The 24,586-nt window shown below is 38.3% G+C and overlaps 1 protein-coding gene across 2 annotated transcripts in view; it reads right to left on the reverse strand.

The window, feature by feature from the left end:
- Positions 1-24,586, reverse strand: part of CRIM1 (cysteine rich transmembrane BMP regulator 1) — a 176,881-nt gene that overhangs the window by 117,909 nt on the left and 34,386 nt on the right. Inside the window, exons 1-3 of one of the 2 annotated variants that reach the window (XM_038132997.1) lie at positions 7,539-13,280; positions 5,073-5,229; positions 3,762-3,862 (exon numbers count right to left, since the gene is read on the reverse strand). The exons of the other annotated variant lie outside the window; for it this stretch is intronic. Coding sequence (XP_037988925.1) covers positions 3,762-3,862; positions 5,073-5,229; positions 7,539-7,548 — 268 coding nt within the window. The 5' untranslated portion in view covers positions 7,549-13,280. Of the gene's footprint in view, positions 1-3,761; positions 3,863-5,072; positions 5,230-7,538; positions 13,281-24,586 lie in introns of those variants that run through there. 2 annotated transcript variants of the gene reach the window in all.

Consider the following 24,586-nt stretch of genomic DNA (forward strand, 5'->3'; position numbering starts at 1 on the left):
AGATGAGAAAGAAACACAGATCAAGATCAATTAAAAGAACTCTACTGTATTCAAAAGTGTTTGCTATTGCACTGGACCTACAGAGAGCATCAAGAACACCTCCCTCGGGCAGCATCACTGAAGTGGGTAAAAGTAATCGAACAACAAACACTGGTTTTGTCTGAAGACAGAAGGGTTACTCAGGAGTACCACAAATTTGGGAAGAGTTAATTATGGTTGATAGATCATGAGGAACAGCACAAATGCAGAACACAGAGAAGACAGAATAATCCTGTTCTTCAACCAGGCAAAGCTGCATAGAGAGAATCATTGGCATTGACAGTAGGCATTCCTTGTGCAAACTTCCCTGGCTTGGCCTCCTGATGGGACCAACAGCACCACAGAAGCCACAGGAAGCTAAGAAATAAAAGATGCAGCTAATGGAGAAAAAGCCAATGTTTTGATCAGCCTGGCACAGAGTGTGGTGCTGAGAAACGTGCTGGAAGATGTGAATCAAGAACACATCCAAACAAACCTGCATGCAGGTCACAGCAGCCTTCGCCTCACAAGCAACCCTCAGCTGCATTTCACATGCTTGCTCCAAGAATATGCTTTCTGCATTAAATGTTACTGCCAGAACCAAACAAGCAATAAACTCATCCAGCTTGTCCATAAAAGCACAGGTACGAGAAGAAACATTCAAATTAACTTCTACTGCAATTTTTAATGATGATAGTGATACGAAATACGCAGAGCTGACTAGAATATCAGACAGTTTAACTGGGCAGCTGAAGAGACTGACACAATTCTGCCTCAAAGTCAAATCAATATCAAAAAAAGGTCTTGTACTACCAAGAACATTTACCATCAGATGTGCAAAAGCCTAGTTTGGGAGAAGTTTAAAAGAGTGGATGAGGTGATAAAGTTGAGGAGGAGTACCATACTGTGTAAATGGCTTTTATTCAGTGACGCAGTAAATGCGAAAATTCTCCCTCGGCGCAAGGCAGAGTAAACAGAGGAGGATTAATGCCACGGCTCAGATCTCTACCTGAAGGCAGTGCCAGGGAAGGCATCCGTCCGCCCACACCTCTGCTGCAGGCAGCTGGCACCATGGCTTCGCCTGGAGCAGAGGGAAAGCTGGCACAGCTGCTTGCTCACTTCTATCCCAAAACAGTCCCGAGCTGGACTTACTCAGCATCCTACTCCTCAGTAGTGTCTCAGCAAGCCAAAGCAGCTTTGGCCACCTGCCCACTATCAGTTTCTCTGCAACAGAAAACACTCCTGTTGCTCGCTAAGAAGTCAAACACTGCAGATAAACACAAGCGCACACCGACCATTTCTCTCTCTGATCAGTTTTTTATGGTGGGGTTGAATATATATGCAAAGGCAAATTTCGTACCACCTTCAGCGTTCATTCCAATAGTGAAAAGTGTTTTCAAGATACATTTCTGACAAATGTGTAGTATGTAGCTTCATACTGCAAAGATCTTTCCGCTCAGAGCAAAGGGACATAATTGTGCAATGGAATTCTAAAAATCTTCACATCAGACACTTAACACAGAGATGATTCCTTTCACAGACACCAAATAGCTACATTCAGTATGCGCATGTGGTATTCGTGCATTCACCATTCACGTCAGCTTTAATACGTGAGAGTATTCTACCCCTCCCCAAGTCTTACATATATCTAGAATATAATTCACTTAGCCAGAATCAGTAGTAATATCAACCAAAAAAACTGATAAAATCGATGATATAATAGTAATTTGAGTACTGATAACACTTAGTCCCGAACTAGTATTAAGTGATTTTTTTGATCAACACATGTAAAAAACAAGCACAAAAATGCAAGTCACCACTTAGCCACTCCTATTGTAACACCACCACCACTCATCATTGAACACATAAAACAGTACTACAGCTGTCTGCAGAACTCATTAAAACAACAAGACACAAGCATCACCAAATACTATCTGTTATGATTTACCACCCTAGATGCTATCAGTAATTGGTTTTTTTTAACCTACTGTATTTTCTAACACTAATACAACAGCAGCAGTACACTACTTAACACTGGACTGGACAAAGTTCAAACAGTACATGTTAACTGATATTTTTTTTCTAGAAGGATTTTTCCTAACAAAATTAAGTACAGAGAAAAAGTAAAGGATAACAAGAAGTAATATACAATCAAGATCAAGACAGCATTAAAGAAACATCAGCCATAAAAGTTCCAAGAAACTGAAGACAAAATTTCTTCAAAGTTTTCATATCAACTACAACTTGAAATCAGAAAAGCTCCAAATGAACATGAGTAAAGTTAATCACATTTTCTAAACAATACATTAGTTTTTAATCTGAATTTAACATTTCTTACTGAATAAGAATTCACTGAGTCTACTTTAATTGACCACACCCTTGTATATAACATGGATATCTATAAAAGAGTAGTCAACACAAATGTTGAGTGCCTAAATTTGAGTACTAATTAGGCAAATGAACAGAGATTCTAATAAATGATCTGGTCTTAAAAAAGATGAAATAATCTTTGTCTAAAGTACAAAAATACTTATGCAGATGCCATGAAAGCCTTCTCCATCTCGAAGTACATTTACTTCGGAAGTCTCCTCTTATGCTACTTTGCTTGCTTACACATTTTTTGTAGGTGTGAGGTGCTTATTTTAAGTAATGGAAGATGCTAAGGAATGGCAATTGTCCTTTTACCACCGCCTTCTTTAGTCTCATTTAGGTAGCTTTGCAGTCACCACAAATTATTATCTAGCACTGGTCCACAAACTTAAGCACCCATTTACTAAATGCTTTAACAGATTATTGTCAGTAAATCTTGACTATATGAACCTTTCAGATGCTCATTTAGTACTAACAGCTACTATATAGCTTTTGAACTACACAGGTTTATTTTAAAGACAGCATTATGCAAATCCTAAATGAAACTACTAGCTAAAAAAGTGATGCTCAGCATGAAGGTGACTTAATCCCACCCCTTTAGGAAAGCAAAACCTTGATAGTTTGAAAAAGCTTGTCTAACTTGTTGAATCAAGCACCATTTCAAAGCACCACTTCCAGCCAACATGAAAAACTTCATGATCAGTGATCAAGTATCTTGTTGAGCTACTTCAGACAAAAGATAAGAAATTGGTCTTTAAGAAGAAGCAGAACTGAATATATTGTTTTCAACTTATGATTTTCTTTTAGCAGGCACCTACAAAAACATACAGGTTACAGGAGCCCCACTGTAAAAAAACCCAAACCAAACGAGAAAAAATGGGAAGTTTCGTTGGTTCTTCCCACACCCATTGCTAACTAGCAATCCTGCACACCAATTCCTACTAACAAAGCAGGACTCCAGATTTCATCAGTGACAGATCGATGAAGAAGAAACAGAGGAAGCACCAGAATACATTCAACCCATGACCTGTAACACTTGGCGGTCTTTTAGCTTTGCGACCAAGATTTGTGATGGCAGGAATCACAGACACTGAGAGGCCCATGGGAACGGATGCTTCTTTCTCACTGCAGTTAACAGACTAACCAGGAGCTGCCACATCACTGGGAGGCTATTAAGAGTTTTTCTCCAGATGAAAACTTTTGTCAAAAGACTTCCTCCACCATGCCTGTTAACTGGAGGGAAATGCAAATGCTGCATGCCAAATAGATAGAGTTTGATAGGAATTCTCAGGCTGCCTGGCAAGAAGAGAATAGGGGCAAGTAGGAGGAGAGGCACTACTGTCCAGGCCTCCATCCCAATGGCCTCTACTCACCCACAGAATGGCTCAGGCTGCTCCTCCCGCAAGGAGACCATCTGGGCACCAGCAGCAGTGGGAAAAGTCCCACCGTGCAACCAGGAAAGTGGGGAAAGCACCTACAAACAAAATGGAACAGAATGTGAAAGTGAATTTAAGGAAGATGAGATAGGTAAGGCTCACTGGATTCTAAATTCTATGGAAATATATTTGAAACTTGAAAGGAAATCAAATCACATATCCCAAGCTTAGCAACTGTTGTCTAGTGTGTTTTTAATAAAATGGAAGATTTTATCCCAAAGAAATTCCTGGAAACATCCTGACTATAAACAGCTATATGAGAAATGCAGCTAACATACAAATTAACTTTAGGAACAAGAGACACAAACTAGTTAGAAGCAACTATGAAAATCTGCATCCAGTAAATTACATCAGTATTCCATGTAGTAACATTTCCACACACGTCAATCTACAGAAAAACAATGATGTATTTGTAATTACTTATTGTCATCTAGGGCAAAACCAAAATAAAAGCACACATGCTCTGTCTGAAAAAAGCTGGGACTTAGGGGTAATGCAAGTAGTATCTGTTTATATACATATTTCCTCCCCCCAATTTCAAAATTCTCATTACATCCGAAGAAAATTATTCAGGATTACACTGTACCAAAAAGTGACACCCATTACAGCATAGTATCCCAGTCTTGGCCTTGAGATCTATCAATATTAATAAAAAACTGATTAAATTGCCCATATAAGCTCTATGACAAGGAACTTATGAGTTTGTTTATAACATTTTGCTTAAACACAAAAAATCATGAACTCAACTACTAATCTTTTTTATCTGTGCTACAACGTAAGACTTCAATGGATCTATTACCTGTAACTACTGTTAATTAAACAAGTGTACAAAGAAAATATTTTCTTCCATTTAAAAGACAGCTGGCTAGTAACCTCTTAATTAAATTCCAAATCTTGTATTGAAAAAATATTAGATAAAAACATCTTAATCACCTTTGACAATCAATCTCACCCTAAAAGTTTAAAATAATTAATCATGTTGAAGACATGAGTTATTTGTTTAAAGGCTACAGTCATAAAACCAATGAAGTCTCACATTTATAGAGCTATTTAGAACTAACACAAAGGCATTTTTTTGCATGAATAGCTTCCTGCAATTCTAGAATCCCTGGAATGCAAATTCAGTTATGAAACCAATTAATCTTTTAAATTACTTAATTATCTCTCATATCCAACAAACAGGCAATTGTAAAATATGAGAGAAACAGGAGGCAGAATGAAGGCATTTGTAACTGTACAATGTCTCACCTAGTCCAGAAAAAACAACTGCCCTCTGGAAGCAGCAATTTCCCCTGCCAGGCAGGAGCCCTGGTACATCTGCAAGCAGCTGGGCTCACAGCACTCTGGCTGGAGTGTTTCTCAAGTGCCTGGGTATACTCCATTTGAGATCTGCTCATATTGTCACCTGGAAAGGTGAATATGAAACAGATTGTCAAGTGCAACAAGCACCTTGGATTCAGCCTTCACTCCAAAAGGCTCATGTCAACCTTTCCAGAGTCGAAAGTTCATCTGTCTCTCCTACCCTGAAGTAGCATGAGCAATAGTCTGAGTAATTTGACTTTATAGATATATAAATATATATTACTTCTGAGCAAAATTTAGGTTTTCTTCACTGCAATTTATCAAGTTTGTTTTGATTTAGCACTGACCCCTGTTAAGAAATATTTTTTCCCCAATTTACTTGATTTTTTGCTAATTTCCTGTTATTTTGCCTACTTCCTGCATTAATCCTACACTTTCATCTGCAGAGGTTTGCCAAAGTATAACACTGGGAATGGTGGTAAATATGTGCTTCATGTTCTCAAGAGACCAATGCAGTACTTTACAAACTTGCCTATTACAGACTCTCAACCTTTTCTTCAGGTCTGGATAGTCCACAGCAATTACTTTCTTTTGCAAATGAAAACTGTTCACTTTTTGGAAATGTCAAGAGAAAATATTTTTAATATAATTAGGTTTTTTTAAAAGCAGCATTGGCCTATTCAATTTTTAAAAAGTCTTAAAATTGCCTGTTTATATTGCTTGCCACCCACCCATTAGGTCTGCAAGCCCATTCAACACACTGCTCTTCAACTCTTGATTTCAAACACATTTCAGACATACATGTCTGGTTTTCTTTGGAACTAAACCACAAGTGCCATAGGTATTGCCCAAATTTTTAAAATAAAAAGCACATTATGTTGAAAGACTATATAGAGGGGGGGAAAAAACCCCACAAAACAACAAAATGAGGTAGCATTAAAAGTCTCTGGTTTAGATTACATTTCATCATTAGAAATTGTAACTAACATTTTTTTTTAATCATTTCCCATTGAAATTGTATTTCGGTTGCTTCTAACTGGCAAACTCACCCCTTTAACCCAGAACTCATTGTATTTCAGCACCAGTATTTTCTATTAAGGAGAAAAAACATCACATTTCAGCAATGTCAACTTGGATTTCTTCAAGGAAATGTGAGAAGAGAAGCAATACTGGCATTTCTTGCCAGTGCTAAAAGCGAGTTAATCCTTTTTAATTTGAATTTCTCAAGCTTACGCAATCTGCTAGCACCTCTACCTGAGAGGTTTTAAACTGGTTGCCAATTCCAGTCAAATAAGGACAGAGTTTGAAATACAGGAAAATACACTCTTAAAAGGTAAGGATAAGGAAGAATAAAGTATCTGATTATTGCCATTATCTAGTAACCTGAGAGACAGAAAAGTAGAAAAGGTAGTTTCTTTGTTGTTGGGTTTGGGTTGATTTTTTGGAGGGATGGGGGGAGTGGGGGTTTGAAGGATTTTTTTTTTTGTTTGTTTGTTGTCAGTTTTGTTTTTTTTGGTTTGTTTTAGTTCAACACTCTTTTGCCTTTTAGAATGGTTGGCAGTCAGCATATATTTAGTTGTTAATTACATATCATGCATCTTTCTTTGCCTAGTGCAGGTGCCATGGAAGATGCAAAAAGGCAGAAAAACGGAAAACACAGCACAAGATTTTCTACCAATGACAAGGAGGTTGTGTCACCTACACATGCTCAACTTGAGTCATCCAGCTCAGCTGAAGTATCTGACCTATGAACCCAATTTCCCCATCCTGACATAACGCTATGGACAAGTCTGGATGTCTGCAAAGGCATTTCAGAGCTTTGGTGACCTGGATCATCTTCCCCACTTTCCCCGTTAACCACAATGCAACATATCCATACTTTTGACACACTAAAAAAGTGCAGAATTTATCACAATTGTACCTACCAGAAACTATCCTAATCCAAACAGCCCAGTAAAATCTTCAATTCTTTCAAAGAACAGATGTACCACTATGAATGTATAGGTTTTCTGGGCTTTTCTTCAAATAGAGACAAAGCACTCTAGAAAGGAACAGTTTAATCAGCTGCTCATATTTTTAGTATTATGAGTAATCTGTGCACTAAACTTACGTTTATATGTTAATAACCATACCAAAACTAAAAGAGATGCTGCTAAACAGCATAGTCTGCTATGAAAGAGACTGTTTTAAGAAATCTAGAAGTAGTGAGAAAAGATAAAATTGTATTTTTTATTTATGAACTTTGCTTGTGCCATGTACAGAAGAGTATGGGAGAAGGTAAGAGCTGCAGTGTAGAAGAAAGAGACATTGCAGGAGGGGTCAGAAAGGGCTGATCTGGACAGACAACTAGAAGAGGGCTGAGAGGAGCTGTTCAGCCAGCAGAGGAGAGAAACTCCATGCTGGAAGGCTCACCATTAGTCATCTGGTAATTTAAACTGCTGCAACTACTAGTTGAAGGGACAGCTTTAAACTCTTTATGGCTCTTGTGCAGGGCTGCTTTTTGAAGGCCTTTTACTTCAGGAATAGAAGCAAGTTGAAGTGCCCTCACTAAGTGAAGTTTTGTCAACCTCCAAATACTGTAATACAGACTAGTGGCAGATGATCATTTCAGAACATCTTTTAAGGTTATACTGCAAGAAGCAAATGAAAAAAGCAAGTGAGTACAACTTTATTTTCACACCTTCCTCAATAAAACTTTAGGGATGAAAGTTCAGAAACAAGGTGTCTAAGGTACTTCTCACACAATAAAACATTATTTTTGTCCTGTTGAAGTTCTCTTACTGGAACAAGTCAGCATGACAGGAAAAGCATTTTGAAAAAAAAGACATACTGTAGTTTTACAGTAGTTTCTTAACTTTAAATTAGCTCCATGAATTAAATGATTAAGCACTTAATGGGGAAGTAGAGTGCAGTCTAAAAAACTACAGTATCTTTCATCTTTTTGAATTTAAAACAGCTATCACTATAATAACACAAAATTAAGGTTTAGTCTACTGTGCAAGGCAGAATTTTGACCCTGTTAAAATGCAAAACTCCGTAGCACTTTCGGTGAACCAGAAAAACACCAAAAGATTGCTGAGGCAAAGTAGGACGCTCATGAAAAACAGCAGGGAGGGAGGTACAAAACCCCAAAACCAGAACAACAAAAAAGCTCTTGCTGTTACTCCATATTTACTTGCAACAAATTTTCTTGGAAAAATTCATTTTGGATACCAACATTTGTTGAACTTTTTCCTCCCCTAAAAGACACATGCAGAGAAAATGTTCATCTATACTTTCAAACATCTTGATTTAAAGGCTGGATTTCTCATGGCCTCATGGTTACTTCTTCTACAGTTCTGAAACATGATAAGAATGTCTCAATTGAACTATGAAATGAAAATCTGGATGTTGTATGCAAGGTGAGACACACTACCAAGAGTCAATTTTCCTCCAAAGCTGAATGGTAATAGTACGAAAATCAAGTCACACTCTAAAGAATAACAATTACATGTTTCTCATCCAAGGTTTTAGGGCAAGGGATTGCAATAACCTTTCCAAAAATACATGAAAGCTATTTGGAAAATGGTCATTTTCTTGCAATATTTTGGCACTGTAATACAACTATTAAAGCGATAATTTATTGCAGAATACAGCTTTAATATTGTTACATAATAGAACCCTTGCAGTTTGAAGATACTAACATGGAAGTATGCTAAGAATACAGAAGAATATACTCAAATATTTAGCTCACTATTATAACAATTTCTGAATTGGATGTTATTTCTACTGCTCTACAGTTGTTTGACAGAAGAAAAATTCTTAAGGCTTTATTTTAAAAGTTGGACTGACAACAATGATTAGTCTTTTTGTTCAAAGTAAAGAACGGTATGATACAGCCAGTGCCTTCCTGTCTTACATGCCTACCCTAGAAAATTTTCCCTGCAGTTAACACTGCATTTTTCTTCAGCCAAGCAATAGGTATATCACTCATTCTCTTCCTTGAAGACCTATACTGAAGCTAACAGTTGTGTGGACGAGAGCATAAAAGCCCTTGTAAGCAGCCTTTTTATTTTTAATAAACTCTTTTTTTTTCTTCCATAGAACAAAGTCAATTGTATTATTTTATTTAAATCAGGAAGACAGAAATACACAAGGTCCAAATCTACTCAAACAGGGCCATCCTGAGCATAAAAGCCCAGGATCACATCTAGATGGCTTCTGTGTATCTCTAAGGATAAAGGCTTTGGTTTAACCTTTGCCAGCACTTGGTCACTCTCAAAACGAAAAAGTGTTTCCTGACGTTCGGAGGGAATCTCTTGTGTGTGACCATTGCCTCCGTAATTGTGGAGACCACTCCCGAGCCTCCTCTTCCACAAGCAGAACAGTCACAGCTTTCTCAAGCCTTTCATCATGAGAGACACACTCTAGTCACTAATCATCTTTGACCTCTTTGATTGGCACTCTGCTATGGCCACAGCTCACTTGCAAAGCCTAGAGCTGGACACAGTACTCCAGGTATAGCCTCATTAGGCTTGAGTAATGAGAAAGGCTCTCCTCACTTCACCTGATGGCAACACTCTAATGTAGCCCCAAGATACCATCAGTCTTTGCTGCAAGGGCTCAGAGCTGGCCCATGCTCACCCAGACAGCCAGAGCCTTTTCTGCCAAGCTGTTTTCCAGCTGGGCAGCCCCAAGCATATGCTGGTGCTGTCTGGGGTTTTTGCTCTTCAGATGCAGGACTTGGCACTCCACCTTGTTATCCTGCCAGCCCATTTCTCCAGGCTGTTAGGGTCTTTATGGACAGCAGCATGACCCTCTGGTGTACTAGCCAGTCCACCCAGTTCTGTATCATCAACAAATGTGCCCCATCATCCAAATCATTAATGAAGATATTCAACAGGACTGGTTCCAGTACTCACTCCCAGGTATACCACTAGCTTCCAGACTTCAACTAGGCTTTGAATTAATGACCACCATTCTGTGGACCTGGCCATTCAGCCAGTTTTTACCTCACTGTCCGCTCAGCCAGCCTGTATTTCATCAGCTTCTCTATGAGGATCTTATTGGAAGCAGTGCCAAAAGCCTTGCTGAAGCCAAGCTAGGCAAGTGTCCACTGCTCTCCTCTCATCTACCAAGACAGTCATATCATTCTGGAAGGTTATTGAGTGGGTCAAGCATGACTTCACCACAGTGAATCCATGCTGACTAGTCCAGATGACTTTGTCTTTACTAGTGCAGACCATTACTCCCTTGCTTTACACTCCATTCAGATAAATTTTGTAATCATTCATACATATGGATCCCCAAACTATTTCAATACCAAGTGGAAGAATAGGCATTATATAAATTGACTTCTATAACTTTCACATATCACCCCACCAAAACAAACAAGCAAGCAGCTATTGTCTCCAATTAAGCCAATGAATCTCTCTAGAAAGTTACCCAGAGCTTGACTTTAAAACTGCAAGTGATAGGAAAAATACTATTTTAAAGCTTAACCAGCTTTAATATTATTGATTTTTTTCTTTAGTTTTAGCTTGCAGGTTCTAAATCTTTTGTACCTTCATCTTTAAAATTCATATATGTACCCCATTCAATGAGATCTTTTCTCCTGTCACAGAATTATAATAAAAATAACAGTAACATTTCTCTTTATACACTGGACACACTGAAGAAGGTAGAATGAACTTTTCCAGTTCTAAAAAAGTTGCAAACACATTTAGTAACCTTCTCCTAAGAGCACAAGCTAGTTACCATTACTAAGGTTCTTGAACTGATTAAAAAAACAAGAGCTATGCACTAAGAGCAAGTCAAAACAAAACCAAACAGAATGCACATGTAACAAGAATACCTAAGGAAAGGTTTGGCTTACAGCCATACAAAAGCAATTTATAATTTAAAATGACCTGTATTTAAAATGACCTGCTTAACAGTCAAGTAATAAATATTCAAGTAGCATTATTATTCAGATATATTACTTCTGTCTCACTGTAACCATAACCTAAGAAAAAACAGAAAAAGAAAACAATTAAATAGAGAGGCTGAAGGACAAATGGTCACTCTCACAAAAAGTGCAGCTGCAACTCTCAGATTGCTAGACTGTCCCACAGTGTCATTATCCCTAGATTCTTATTAAGCTCTTGCTAAGATACCAAATACAAATCATGTCACTGCTACATTTCCAATGGTAGCCTTCATGCTAACCAGATTTCCACTGATTCTTTGCAGTTACACATTTGTCGGTATCCTGTGTTTACTTTCTATATAAGTTGAACAGAAAAAGATGTTTGTTTTTAATCTTTATAACCCTTAACATAATTTGAGATGTTCATCCAGGCTTACATTATGACAATGCCCTTTTAAAAATCAAAAAAGCAGCACCACCTCAAAACACACGATCAAATGCAGGCTGTCTTTATTGCTAGCCACATTGATCAAGCTATTTAACTGCTATATTTGATAACAACAACTGAAAACAACAAATAAATATTGGTTTTTAATACATACCGTAGGTATAATAAAGAGAAAGAACTATTCATGGGCACATAACTACAGCACAAGACTATGCTGATGGTGTAATATTAAAATTGTTATCCTCTGTAATTCAAGATTCCTGTCTAGTCACATCAGCCAAATTTCAATAAAATTAAGCTTTCAATGCAAACCAGCCAGTAAGTATGCGCTTTGAAACGGTATGATAGATGACCAGGCAGGACAACAGAACGGTTGACTATGCCTCAAAAAAGAACTGAAGTCCTCAGCATAGGAGAGACCGGTAGGGAATTCATCTCATATTTAATAATCACAGGGAAAGTTCAAGCTTTGGCTGAAGATGCTAATTCCTTGTGGAAGTAAAATGTCCTTCAGAAATAGAACACTTGGGATGGGGTTATTAGCTTTGGTGAAAAATTGCAATGGAAAAAGATGCGGTTTATTTTAGATAACTGATTTTTAGATTTATGTGATTTCCTTGGCCTTAACATTTGTAGAATCCTGCCTTTCTCCTGCCTCTGGAGCTGTACCAGCATTGGAAAGAGCAGCTGGCAACAGTCTCAAGCCAGGCTTCCTATGGTTCACCACAAAGCAGCTACCCTGTAGTGAACCATAAGCTGCAGTGCTGTGGGGCCACTGCAGCAACCCAAGGCAGACTGCAGTTGCTGGGGAATTCTGCCAGGTTCCCATACAGTCACATCAGAAAGGAGAGACAACAGATTAACCTGCCAGGTGCTCATTAAGACAGCTATGGTCTTCCTGTATGGAAGTCAGGAATCCCAGAATGTGCAGGGGTATCCCCAGGGCAGCTCTGCTCACTCAGAGTTCCCAACACATGTAGTACTCAGTGCTGAGTGAGTTATTCATCAATTAAACACTCAGCATTTGGTGAAGACCCATGAAGAAGATTGCATGTTTGCTGTGTTCAGTGTGTTGAACTCTTTCAGGTGAGATCTTATGAAAGACAGAAAGTGTCCCTTTCCCTGGAGGCAGCTAACCATATTCAGCCAGGGGAAGCTGCCACAGTCTCAGGATGAGAGAGCAGACAGGAAAAGACATAGCAAGCCCAAGATCCCAGGGCACAGGGGATCCCTGAGAAGGCACACAACAGGTGAACAAACCAGCCACATATGTGGAAAAGACAGCAGGATCTTCTCAAGGTCTTGGCAGGGATTTGGAAAGGCTTACCATGAATCAGAAAGCCTGTGAAAACTGACTGGTTGGAATGCAAAACTCTGCAAGACAGAATAGATCTGATTCTAAACCATTGATGTTAACATATCACCGAGCAGACATGAATTCTTCTGGTAGGCAGTTTGACTTCATATTTTGTACTCTTACATAATCTATTTTTAAACTGAAAACTTAGCATTTTGGGTAACTTACTGTAAGCATGGTATAGGACAGTTTTACCTCAAAGCATCCAAACCAGAAAATCCATTACAACAAGAGAAAAAGGATCTATACTTCTCTTTCTAAAATGTTAAAATTATTAAGAGCTTAAGTTCTGATGTTACAAACGCTCAATTTTTTATCCAGCATCCTTGCTTTTATTATATAATCTGAAAACAACTAGTCTGAATGTCCATTTTTGACTCCGAGTAAGGAAGGCCTGAATTTCAATTTAAAGGTTTTTTGGGAAAGAATAAGAAAGAGTTCTATGGTTTATGGTGTGTACTGCAGCTGAGTACTTTCACTGGTTACTTATATGCAATAATCTTGCTATTAGTCTCTTCAATTAAGTTTCACTGGCTAAAATTATAGTTGTCATTCTAAGCTGGAGGTCAGATTGGATGGTATTTTCTGGCTTAAGATATAAGAATCTGGTGTTGAAAAATGCAGTAACCTGAAAGTACGTTAAATTCTATCAACTAAAATTATGTAGGAGATGAGGCATAATTAATAACCTTACTGGAACTACTACTCCAAATATAAGATCTCCCCTTCTTTTAGAGTAATATCCAAGAAACAGGTTGCCTGGGTTTCACTAATTTCTACTATTTCAGAGTTGAACCTGTGATAGGCAGCACTATGCTCTTCACATTTGTACTGCAGCACAAGGTGAAGCCTGACATAATTAGCAACGTAACAGGAGAATCCTTAAAATGAGTACTAAACATTTTCTCCATTGTTTCTTGGCTTGTCCTCTGAAAAATGTTCCATTTGGTGCTGAAAATATTTCTCCTTCCATTCATAACATTCTTCCAAAAATTTAGAAACAAAGAATTGGAGTATGATTATAAGATGATGAAATATCAATTAAAATCTTAAGACCTCTTCTTAAGAAACCACAGAAGTAAGAATTTATAATTGATAAGCAATGCGACTGCATGAAAAACTAAATGTTAAGGACATAGTAAAAATAAAGTGCCAATAGACCTTGAATGATGCAGTTTCCAGAGCACTATTTTCCTGTAAGCTGCTGCTAGATCGGACTGTAACACAGTCCAAGTCAGAAAGTTTTAAATGGCATAAACTGTTCTTTCACATTCTAAAAATATGACTGATACACACATTGAAACATGCTTGCTTTAAAAGCAGGGAGCTCTGAAACTGCAAAAATCTGCATTTACTTCTCTGTGCAGAGATTGCCACATGAGACCGATTATAAAAAGTAGAAGATAGGTGAAGTAATGATTATGATTTACCAGAGCTAAAATGCCCATTTATGAAATCTCAATATGAATAGATGCCATGTATATATAATTGGAAAGAGGAAAAACTAGTGAAGGAAGGAAGATGAAAACCTTGACTCTCAGCAGAGCTTCAGGGAAGATCTTTTATTCCAGGTCATCAAACTATCTAATTACAGTATGTCCTTTCAACTGTATCCCAATGGACTTTCAGTCATTACATTGTTCACTAAATAATCAGTTTTTAGTCTCCCCTCCTCTTCCCTTAATGATTTCTTTCTCTTTTGCCTCCCTCCAAAATATAAGCAGCAGGGTCAGAAACTCCTGGTTTCTCTGGACATATATAAGATACTTCTTGCATAACTCATAATCATGTGGAAGCATTAATATGCATCCTACCACTTCCAGAATTGATTGCAACACAAAAATCTACTCTTTTCACGGCACAGTATCCCAGTATACTGGTACTGCAGCACCCAATATTCCAGCATTTAGCATTGCCCTTCATTATACTTATGCTGCTGCCCAATACCTCTATTTCAGCTTCTAGTGCACTTGAAGTCCTGCTTTACTATATTAATAAATCTGTGTCAAGCAAGTGTTAATTACTCAGTATTCCTGAAGAGTAAAATGAATAACTGTCAACATTATAAAAACAAACTCACTTTTTGCCATTCTTCTTTCCTATCTTCCTTAACAGTATATGACTCATGAACCACCTATACAGCTCCTACCACCTACTTAATAAATCAAGTATGAAGAATTGTTGCAGTAAATTATAACCAATGAAAACAATGAGGAGACTACAGATTATCAAGTCAGTGCAAAAAATCAAATGGAAGAAGAGCTACAAAGCAGAGAGTTCTTCCCTCAAGTGTACACACAAGGTGGTAAATCTCCACGAGAGAAGCCTCAAAAAATGATTCAATCTGAACCTTTTGCTGAGCAACTGACTGTGGGAAGTACTGCTCTGCCCTGCAGTGTTTATTAGTCACACACTCAGACACAACATCGCTCTCTTGCTTGCCTTCATCATGTACAGCACATTCTCTGCTCAAAACAGTTAGAACTTTCTGAAAGCTTGAATTTACTAGGAAAGCATGAAAAGATACTTAAACTTCTAGACAACAGTTGTCATTTTCTTTCATAGATTTTCACATATGCTGGAATAAGACCAATTTCTTGTCACTGCCAAAACCAATTCAATTAGGACTGGTACTAAGCAAGTAACTCCCAAATGCTCATCATCTGGCCTTTTGTTTACTTTACTGATAAAATTTATCAAATGCTGCTTTCCTAAAGCTCTTGAGTGTACTCCAATCATGAATATTTTTCTCCTTACAATGTCATTAAGGAAGACAACATATCATAAATTCTTGGGAACAAAGACAGACTACAATAATGATTTTCACTGAAATTTTAATGCTGAGTTTTAGAAAAGCCTCTTTCCCTCTTCCTGTGTCCCTGAAAGATAGCTAAGTCCACTGTTGCAAATATTTATTAAAATTTGCTGTCCCTGTAAAAAAGGCTAAAGTTTTTCTCAGTCTACAGTGTAGACCAGTTCACATATTCGGTATACAATAACCAACAGCCAAAGCAAACCCAACCTTTCCCAGGCACTTCCTAAATAATTTATATAAACTCAAAATAAAGTGTATGTGGAGTTGGGCTACTCAGAGACAATTGCTCAGACACACTAGGATGACATCAAGAAAACCGAAGCTGTATTTGAAATTGGTAGTGGGGGTAAAAACCACAGGGACTTCTGAAGGCTACAATGACAGCAAAAAAGAAGATTAAGGAAAGCAAGACAAGCTACCCAAAGAATAACATGGTAGACTACCAGCCTCAAAGCATGGTGGCTACAGCCCTGATGACAGCAGGTGATCCCTTACTGGCAGTGCTGCTCTAACGGCTGGCTCCAAGTGCCTGACTGGAGCTACAAAGAAAGCAGCACACAACTCTTCAGAGAGTTGCCCAGTGGGAGAGTGGGTGCAACAGAGTCCCAACTTGCAGCAAGTGCCACTGCAGTTCAACGCATGGAAAACGTGCTTCACAGGAGCGTGGCCAAACACCAAATTTGTCTGCCTGGAAAGCAGCCTGCAAACATCACACTTTCAAAATGTTACTTCAGCTACATTTACTTCTCAGCACTAAACAATCATCTGTGTTATGTGCGAGATTTTTCTTGAACAAACATAATTTCAGCCCAATGTGCTAGGTTACAGTGGGCATTTCTTGTTTCTTAGGAAGTTGGCTGCATGCGTCATCACTTAAGACTTCAGGGTTGGCTTTTGTTGTGGGGTTTTTTTTTTTCATTTTTAAATCACTTTGCAGTACTTCTCATTCCACATCAATCACCAACTATTTTCTACTGCTTTCTGCAAAACTTCAAATTTTTCCTACCTAACCAGTTGTCTTTTCTCCCTTACTCTAAGTAGAATATACATCTGACAATTTCTGGTCTTAGAGTATTTTTTTTTTACTTTAAGGTCCATGCATAATTTATAACAACCACCATTATCTATAATCATCTAAAAGCTATCAAATATTAGTCAGATTGCTAATGGTTCCCTGTGCATGCAATGGCATACCACTAACTATGGCACTGCTGCATCACATCATACACTATTTTGTAGTTAATGTCTTTTGATCATCTCCATATGGGAAATTTCACACATAGGTAGAAGTTATTCACTATATTCATATAATTCCTTTGAGGAGCAAAATCAGCTGTTGCCAGAGTGGGGAAATGCCACTTTTTCAAATCATAAGGGAAAAGGTGGAATGGGAAATAAAAGCTGCACAGAAACCTGCAAGAACATTACCACTACAATTTTCTGAAAAACTCAGAGGAGTAGGAAGAGGGAAAAAAGCAATTAAGTGGACTTCTCATGTTTTCTAAGAAAAGTGAGAAAATAAAAAAAGGACCTGTCTTGCATTGAATCTGTTTGCTTCTTCTTGCAGCTGACTATCATGCCCTTTGCTTCCAATCAGAAGGAGTAAGATGGCATGGGCACCAACTAGACATACCAAAGCTGAAATCAATGCTGTTTACAGCTAGAACTACTAATGGACCTTCTCCCAGTAGCATCAGTGCACAAAACAAACTGTTCATGAAAGGGTCACTGTGTAACTTACAGCAAACTAAGGACTAAAGACATACGTGCCAGCCTTTAACACACCCTTTATTTGACATGTGTAGCCAAAGTGGTTCTTTCTCCTTCAAGACATCTGAAAGTGGATCCAAGTTAAATACATATGACTTTTAATAGCTCCAAGAAGATGCCAGTAAGTTCTCAGTACTAATTCATTATTTTCTTCTCAGCTCCAATAACCTCACTAGAATGTAACTGTCCACTAAAATCAACTGTGGGATAACTCCATTTATCTTCAGAGCCCAGTAAGCCTGGCCCTTTAGCCTCAACTGCCTTGGTTATTAGAGACACTTAAATACATGAGCATCCTCTAATTTTTATTAAGTTCACAAAGATACATAGCAGTTTCTCAGATTAAGAAATTGAAGCAGAAAGAATATCTCTGTTTCAAAGGGCTTAGGAGGAACCCTGCCACACTTACAGAAAACTTAATGAACTCTGTCTTTCTATACTTGCTGAGCTACCAGACTACATACATAAAGAGCTGAACTTAAGAAAGTCAGATCAGGCATTAATATGGCTTTAAGGCACTAATATGCTTTCAAGGCATGAAGGGTAAAAAATCTATGACAGTATGGTAATGTTGCCAAAAATAACTCTCTTGCAAAGCTGATGACAATAAAACCAAGGGAAGTATTAAATTGTGAATCATCAACTGATTTTTAAGAAAAATTCTTCGAAGGCAATGCTTCCACGTAATTGAAGGTCAAGTAAAAGTTTGACATTTGCAAAGATTACAAGATTAGTTTATATTTACATATTTAACAAAAAGCCCAGTAACAAACCAAGTACATCTTATCCTCCAATGTTTCCCATTCTTACTAAAGTACTGTTGAAAGATGCAAGGACCAGCACTTTTAATTCATAACAATGCTTTATTCTATTCTGTAGAAAGGAACCATTTATCCTTGCATACTCAAGATCCTAAGGCAAACTCATGTGATACTCATTTGTAATCCATCTGTCCCTCCTGCTTTGCCCATAGTTTGTTTTTTATCACCATGCAAATTCCAGCAAATAATGTAAAAAAATTACTTGGCTAAGCAGATTTCTTTGTCAGCATAACTATCCTACCAACTCTTCTCGAGGCCTTCTGGAGACTTATGTACTGAAAACACAAATTTACCCCAACTCATTGCCCACTCAGAAGAATGGCAACCATTGCTCAATGAATGAGCATTCCACAACCTGTTTCTGTGATTACACCTGCAAAAACACTGAAAAATTTACCTGTAAAGCACTGTAACATTCCCTATTCAATGTGACCAGACTTTTCACCATGTGCTATCAGTGCCTTCTAATGCCTTATGAAACTTATCAGGTAGCCAAGGGCAATCAAGACAATTCTTGAATCCTCTCCAGTAATTTTTGGTGCTGGCTCTGGCACAGTAATCATGCTCATGCACTTTACACCAAAAAACCAAAAAAAATCAACACCAAAAAAACTTCAATGTTGATGCTGTACATAAAACTAGTAATTTTCATCACACAGCATCAAGAAGTTGAGAATAATTTTCAACACAATCATTTTCAATGCACTGGGAAGTCACCTGCTTTTCAAGGCTACACTAATGGCAACACATACTGATTTTAAGTGACACTTCTCATTTTGCTCAAGTACAGATGGACAAGACAGGTAGCTGCCATTTTTTCACCCTTCTCTTTCTCTGGTTACAAATACATGCGCTATTTTCTAGGGATTTACTGATACCAATATCCAAATACCAAGTAGTCCATCCTCAAGCCTATTTTATCATCCCCCAGAAATATTAAAGATTTTAAGAGGATTAGAATGAAACACATAATTCCAAACACATCAGAGGCAATTCAATTAACGAACATACGTTTGCCTACAACATTAAAATGCTGTACAGATAAACATCAGACATAGCTTTTAAATGCCTATATTCCTTTTGCATAGAAACCATGCTCTTCACCCGCAGCAAAAATCAATACACTTCCTAACATTGTATTTGAACACTTTTAATCCAGAAATACACTGGAAATACCTGCTACTCTGAAGCTTTTAATATTGAGACTGCCCTTTGCACGCTCAAAGCTTGAAACAACTATTCTTAGCTACTCTGATGTTCTGAGTGTTCAAGATATGTCACTAAGTAACACAGAACATTTTCTGGGAAGCCTCGGGCTTTTTTCATCCAGAATCAAACTTTTTTTTCCAGAACGATTGCCATACACTGGGAGGATTTTTATGGGAGGGGGATAAGTGTTACTTACCAGTTATCCTCTTTATTGCAGTCTTCCTCTTCCTCCAGCCTACAACAGAGTCCTTATACTAAGAGTTACGGCTCCCACCTACCAGGAAGCAAAAGAATTGTCAATCAAGGTCATCAGGGAAGTTCCAGCCTGTGCACTTCTATCTCAGCCACACCTCCATATCACAGGTACCTAAACGGCATGTGAAAATCCAGAAAAACCTCCTCACCAACCCATAATGAAGAAGAAAAAAGGAAAGTAACTGCTTGATGCAACAGGAGGATAGAGAGAAGCACTGGCTTGTTGATATCTCTTTCTCACCTGCCACGTATTTCTTATGTAGAAATCTCTGCTGAAGAAATCAGAGAGAAAAGAAACATTGCTATAAACAGTTACCAAAGGCCAAATGCACACTTGAGGCATGCATCCGAACCTGGGCAATCTAAACACTAGGGGAACTGTTGAAGCTTAATGGGGTGTAGCAAGTTACACAGGAATAGAATTTACTGCTATTACAGACACTGGTTTTGCTATGGCAAGAACGTGTGCTATTAGGCAACAAAACTTCAACTGTCTGCAGTATTTAGCTGCATTGGCTACTGCCCTTTGAACACAAAGGATATGAAAGGACTTATGCTTCTCTACTAATGCAATCTCCAGAAAATGATCACACAAAGATTATATGCATCACTCCTATATTAAACTATTCTGTCTGTACATGTGTATCAGTAAGTTCTTTGACTGCACTGTTTACACACAGCTTTTTAAAAATGGCCTGGACAAGCATGTTATACTTACCTATTCCTTTCATTGGAATTTAGGAAAGTATCTGGAAAATTGATCTAATCTTTGTACAGAGGGGGAAGAATTAGCAATTCTCAGAAGTCTTTGAAGAGGAGGAATACAAAATGTATTGACTAGTGCAAAACACTGTTTTTAGGAACTATGTGAGCTAATTTAAGACAATTTACCTGTCTAAAACAAGGACACATGACAAAGTTGTCATATAATTTCATGCTGCTAACATGCTTTTCACAACTATTACAACTGTTTTATCAAAAAAGGTGGCTTTTATTTTAAAGTAAGTGACAGGCATCTCAGTTGCCAAAGTTACTGGCATTATCACATTTGAAACTCAATCTTTGTGGAACTTAGAGGTATAAAAAGCTTCACTACAGACAAGAGGTTGATGTGATGATACATAAGATGATGAGAGAAAACAAGAATGAGATCATCTTTCTATTTGAGGTTCACCTTCCCCTGATGTTAACTTTCTTTGCAAGAAAGTTTCTCTAAATGAAGTTTTTTAAATTCCATCTTTTAGGAGCTGAGAATCAAAAATAACCCACTGATTCCACAAGTGATTTAAAGTTTTCAAGGACGGCCACATTTTACTATCTTTTACAGAAAACACTCTCTAACTCAAAAGCCTCAAAAAATAGCTTTCTCTATTTTAGCTCTGTCCATCATACTACATGAAGTCATAAGCATCCAGGAACTACAGCTACCTAGGAAGGAGGGGTGAAATGAGAAACAATAGCTAATGAGAAAAATTGTGATTATCTGATAAAATAAATTAAACCACAGAAAACATCCTGTGCGGGAAATAAAGACAACACATCAATGAAGTTACATCTGTTAGAATTATTGGCCTGAGATACATGACAAGCTTACTTCACTCAAGGTAAGCATGGCTCAAACAACACCCCAACACCAAGGTGTTGAAGGAATGGAGTCTCTTCTTCACAGACTATCAAGGAGTATTCCTGGAGGGATACTCACAGGGATAGCTCAAAGTGTTAGCTGGAAAAGCAGGCCCACAGGAACTTCATGTGGTTCAACAAGAGCAAGTGCAAGGTGCTGCACCTGGGTTGGGGCATCCCTGGTATTAACACAGGCTGGGGATGAACAGATGGAGAGCAGCCCTGGGGAGAAAGACTTGAAGCTTCTGGTGGGTGAGAGACTGGACATGACCCAGCTATGGACACTCACAGCCCAAAAAGGCAAACATATTCTGGGCTGCATCCAAAGCGGCGTGGGCAGCAGGGGAGGGAGAAGGTTCTGCCCCTCTGCTCTGCTCTGGTGAGACCCCACCTGCATCCAGCTCTGGGGTGCCAGCACAGAAAGGACTTGGACCTGTTGGATTGAGTCCAGAGGAAGGACACAAAAGGGATGGAACTACTAAGGAAAGGCTGTGAGAATTTGATTTGTTCAGTCTGGAAAAGACAAGGCTTTAGGGTGACCTAAGTGCAGCCTACCTGAAGGGTGTCTGCAAGAGACATGGAGAGGGACAAATTAGAAGGGAATGTAGTGACAGGATAAGGGGGAATGGCTTTAAATTCAGAGTAGGTTTAGATTAGATATAAGAAACTCTTTACAATGAGAGTGGTGAGGCATTTGAATGGGGTTGCCCAGGGAAGTTGTCGATGTACCATCCCTGGAAGTGTTCAGTGCCCAGGTTGGATGGTGGAAGGTGTTCCTGCTCAGAGCAGGGGGTTGGAATTAGGTGATCTTTAAGGTCCTTTACAACCCAAACCATTTGGTGAATCTCTGATTCTATGAAAAGGTCATAGTTTCATTTCTCCAGAAAAATGGACGTTTACATTTGGGCCTCTCTATTCTTCAGACAGCACTTAAAAAACCACTCAATCAAAATTATGGTAAAACATTTACCAGCAACATACAAGCAGAAAAACCAGGAAAGTTGGGAGTTATATTAAATGGGGAACAACACAAGCATTAAGCTTGCGTAAGAACAGAAGGAACACAGAAGTGTACCCAACCTTCCTGCCATTCCTACACACACAACACTCTTATGAAAATGAAGAACCTTTGCGCATGGAGTTAGCTAGGGTAACAGAAGAGAAGCTAAGTTTGAAGTCAGAAGCTGAATACCTCCAAAACTTTAAAGCTTAATAAAACATGTCTCTTTAAGCATGAAGACCAGCTGGTTAAAAAAAAACAAAAAAAACCCCAACCAACCAACCAACAAAAAACCAACCAAACAAACAAACAAAAAAACAAACAAACCACAACCGAAAAAACCCAACAAAAACCAAAACAAAATATACCCCAGGGAACTGAAGACTTAACCCACACTATGTGATCAAAAATCTTGACCCAGTACATACTCTAAAAAGAAGTGCTCAAAACACCTTCAAACACCTAACCAGTGCTTCTAACATTGCTTTAAGTGCTACTCCCACTCACACACTGCCCATCAATATAAAATTAATTACAATAACAGAAGGAACATTTCTTCACATAGATCCACTGACCTAGAAAAACAAGCTTTTAAGTGGGCAACACTGCAGTTCTTTACCCTGACAGACTGTACCTTGCCACTATTCAGTATCTATCTTATCAAATGCTCTCTGAACACATTTGTAAACCACCAGGCTGCCAAAAGCCCTCCAACAGGTATTTAACACTACAATGACTTTCTAGGTTGGCAGTATCACTTCTGTTAGACGTCATGTTTCTGTCAAAATCAAAAGCAAGGAGTCTTTAAATTCCAAATCCACAGCTGACCTTTCTGCCCCAGAGAATTAATACTCTTCACTTAGCTCAATTGTACCTTCTGTACTTTTCCCTGTCAGCAGTTCATCATCCACTGAGACAATTTTGCTTACGAGTGACACTCTTCCACTCTCAGTGACAGGCGTTCTGCTCAACCACTCTCAAGCAGCTCAAGTATCGTGCAGCCTTCTCAAGACTGTCTTACCCTCACCTAGCTACAGAGCTAGGCTTTTATTTAGTTACTGCCTTCTTCATCTTCTCCCTTTTCCTCTTCTCAAAACTGCAGGTAACCTACACACACTCAGTTATCTTCTTCAGTTACATTACTAACACTTCTTTTGTTACTTCCATTCCTAGACCTGTGCACCACACGAGCTACCACCACATCTCAGACCTTCTTCTTTGATACTCACAAGTCTTAAGCTGTCAACTTTATAATCTACTTAGTTTCTCCCTTCTGTTTTTATATTTGAATCATCACAATTTTTGGCCTGTTTTTCTTCAGTCAAAGTTCGCATCAACAGGCATCATTGCCTTTCTTACTCAATCCCATTTGAGCTTTCAGTCCCTTTGTGAGTTAACAAAACCCACATACACACAGTGATGCTTGCCTGGTATCACTTCATATCTTGAAGATGGGCCTTTCAGGACAAAAGCAGTTCATAAGTGAACATTTGTGAACCAGCATCTGTCTCACTATTCATATAGATGGCCTTAACTTTTCTGTCCCTTGAATTTTTCTGTCTCATAGCTAAAATTAACTTAGAGTCATGGAAGCCCCTCAGAACCTTAAGCTCCAACATACTACCTTCAGACAGCATGGCATTTACTTCAGTCCTTATTGGGGTTAACAGATGTTTCTATGAATGTTTAATAAAAAAAATTGTCACAGAAAGCCTGTTTGCTTCTCAAGGTTCACTACTAACTACATCAGTAATTCTAACATGGACAAGCTTTACCAGGAATGACAGCACCAGAAAAGCAAAATGCTATTTAGAATTTTCAACAGCTGTGCAGCAGAGGGGGCAACTAGTGTTTCAGAAAGTATTTTTGCTTTTGTTAATGCAAGCGAAATTTGTAAGGTAAGCAAGCAGAGATTTGCTTAAAATACAGTCTCTCAAGCCATTAAGAACCATGTTTAAAAACAATGAAGGGAAACAAGGATCCCGGACTATACTGATGGAAAGCCTACTACATGCACCTCCCCCCAAAAAAGGAAAGAAAAAATAAAAGTGCACAAAAGTTCTAGGTCTCACTGGAATAAAATCAATTGTGGTCTAAGCATAACTTCCACAAATTTTTTCGGTCAATGACATAAACATCTAACACATGAAGCTACTCTGAACTATGCATCTGAAGGTGTCTGGAGTTGACAGAATTAACTAATTAAAAGTCTATCTGGAACTTTGGTGGGGTATGGGTAAGGAGAGTAGGGAGGATCAATTCAGAGCAAACAAAA

Source organism: Motacilla alba, chromosome 3, assembly GCF_015832195.1.
Source record: "Motacilla alba alba isolate MOTALB_02 chromosome 3, Motacilla_alba_V1.0_pri, whole genome shotgun sequence".
NCBI lineage: Eukaryota > Metazoa > Chordata > Aves > Passeriformes > Motacillidae > Motacilla > Motacilla alba.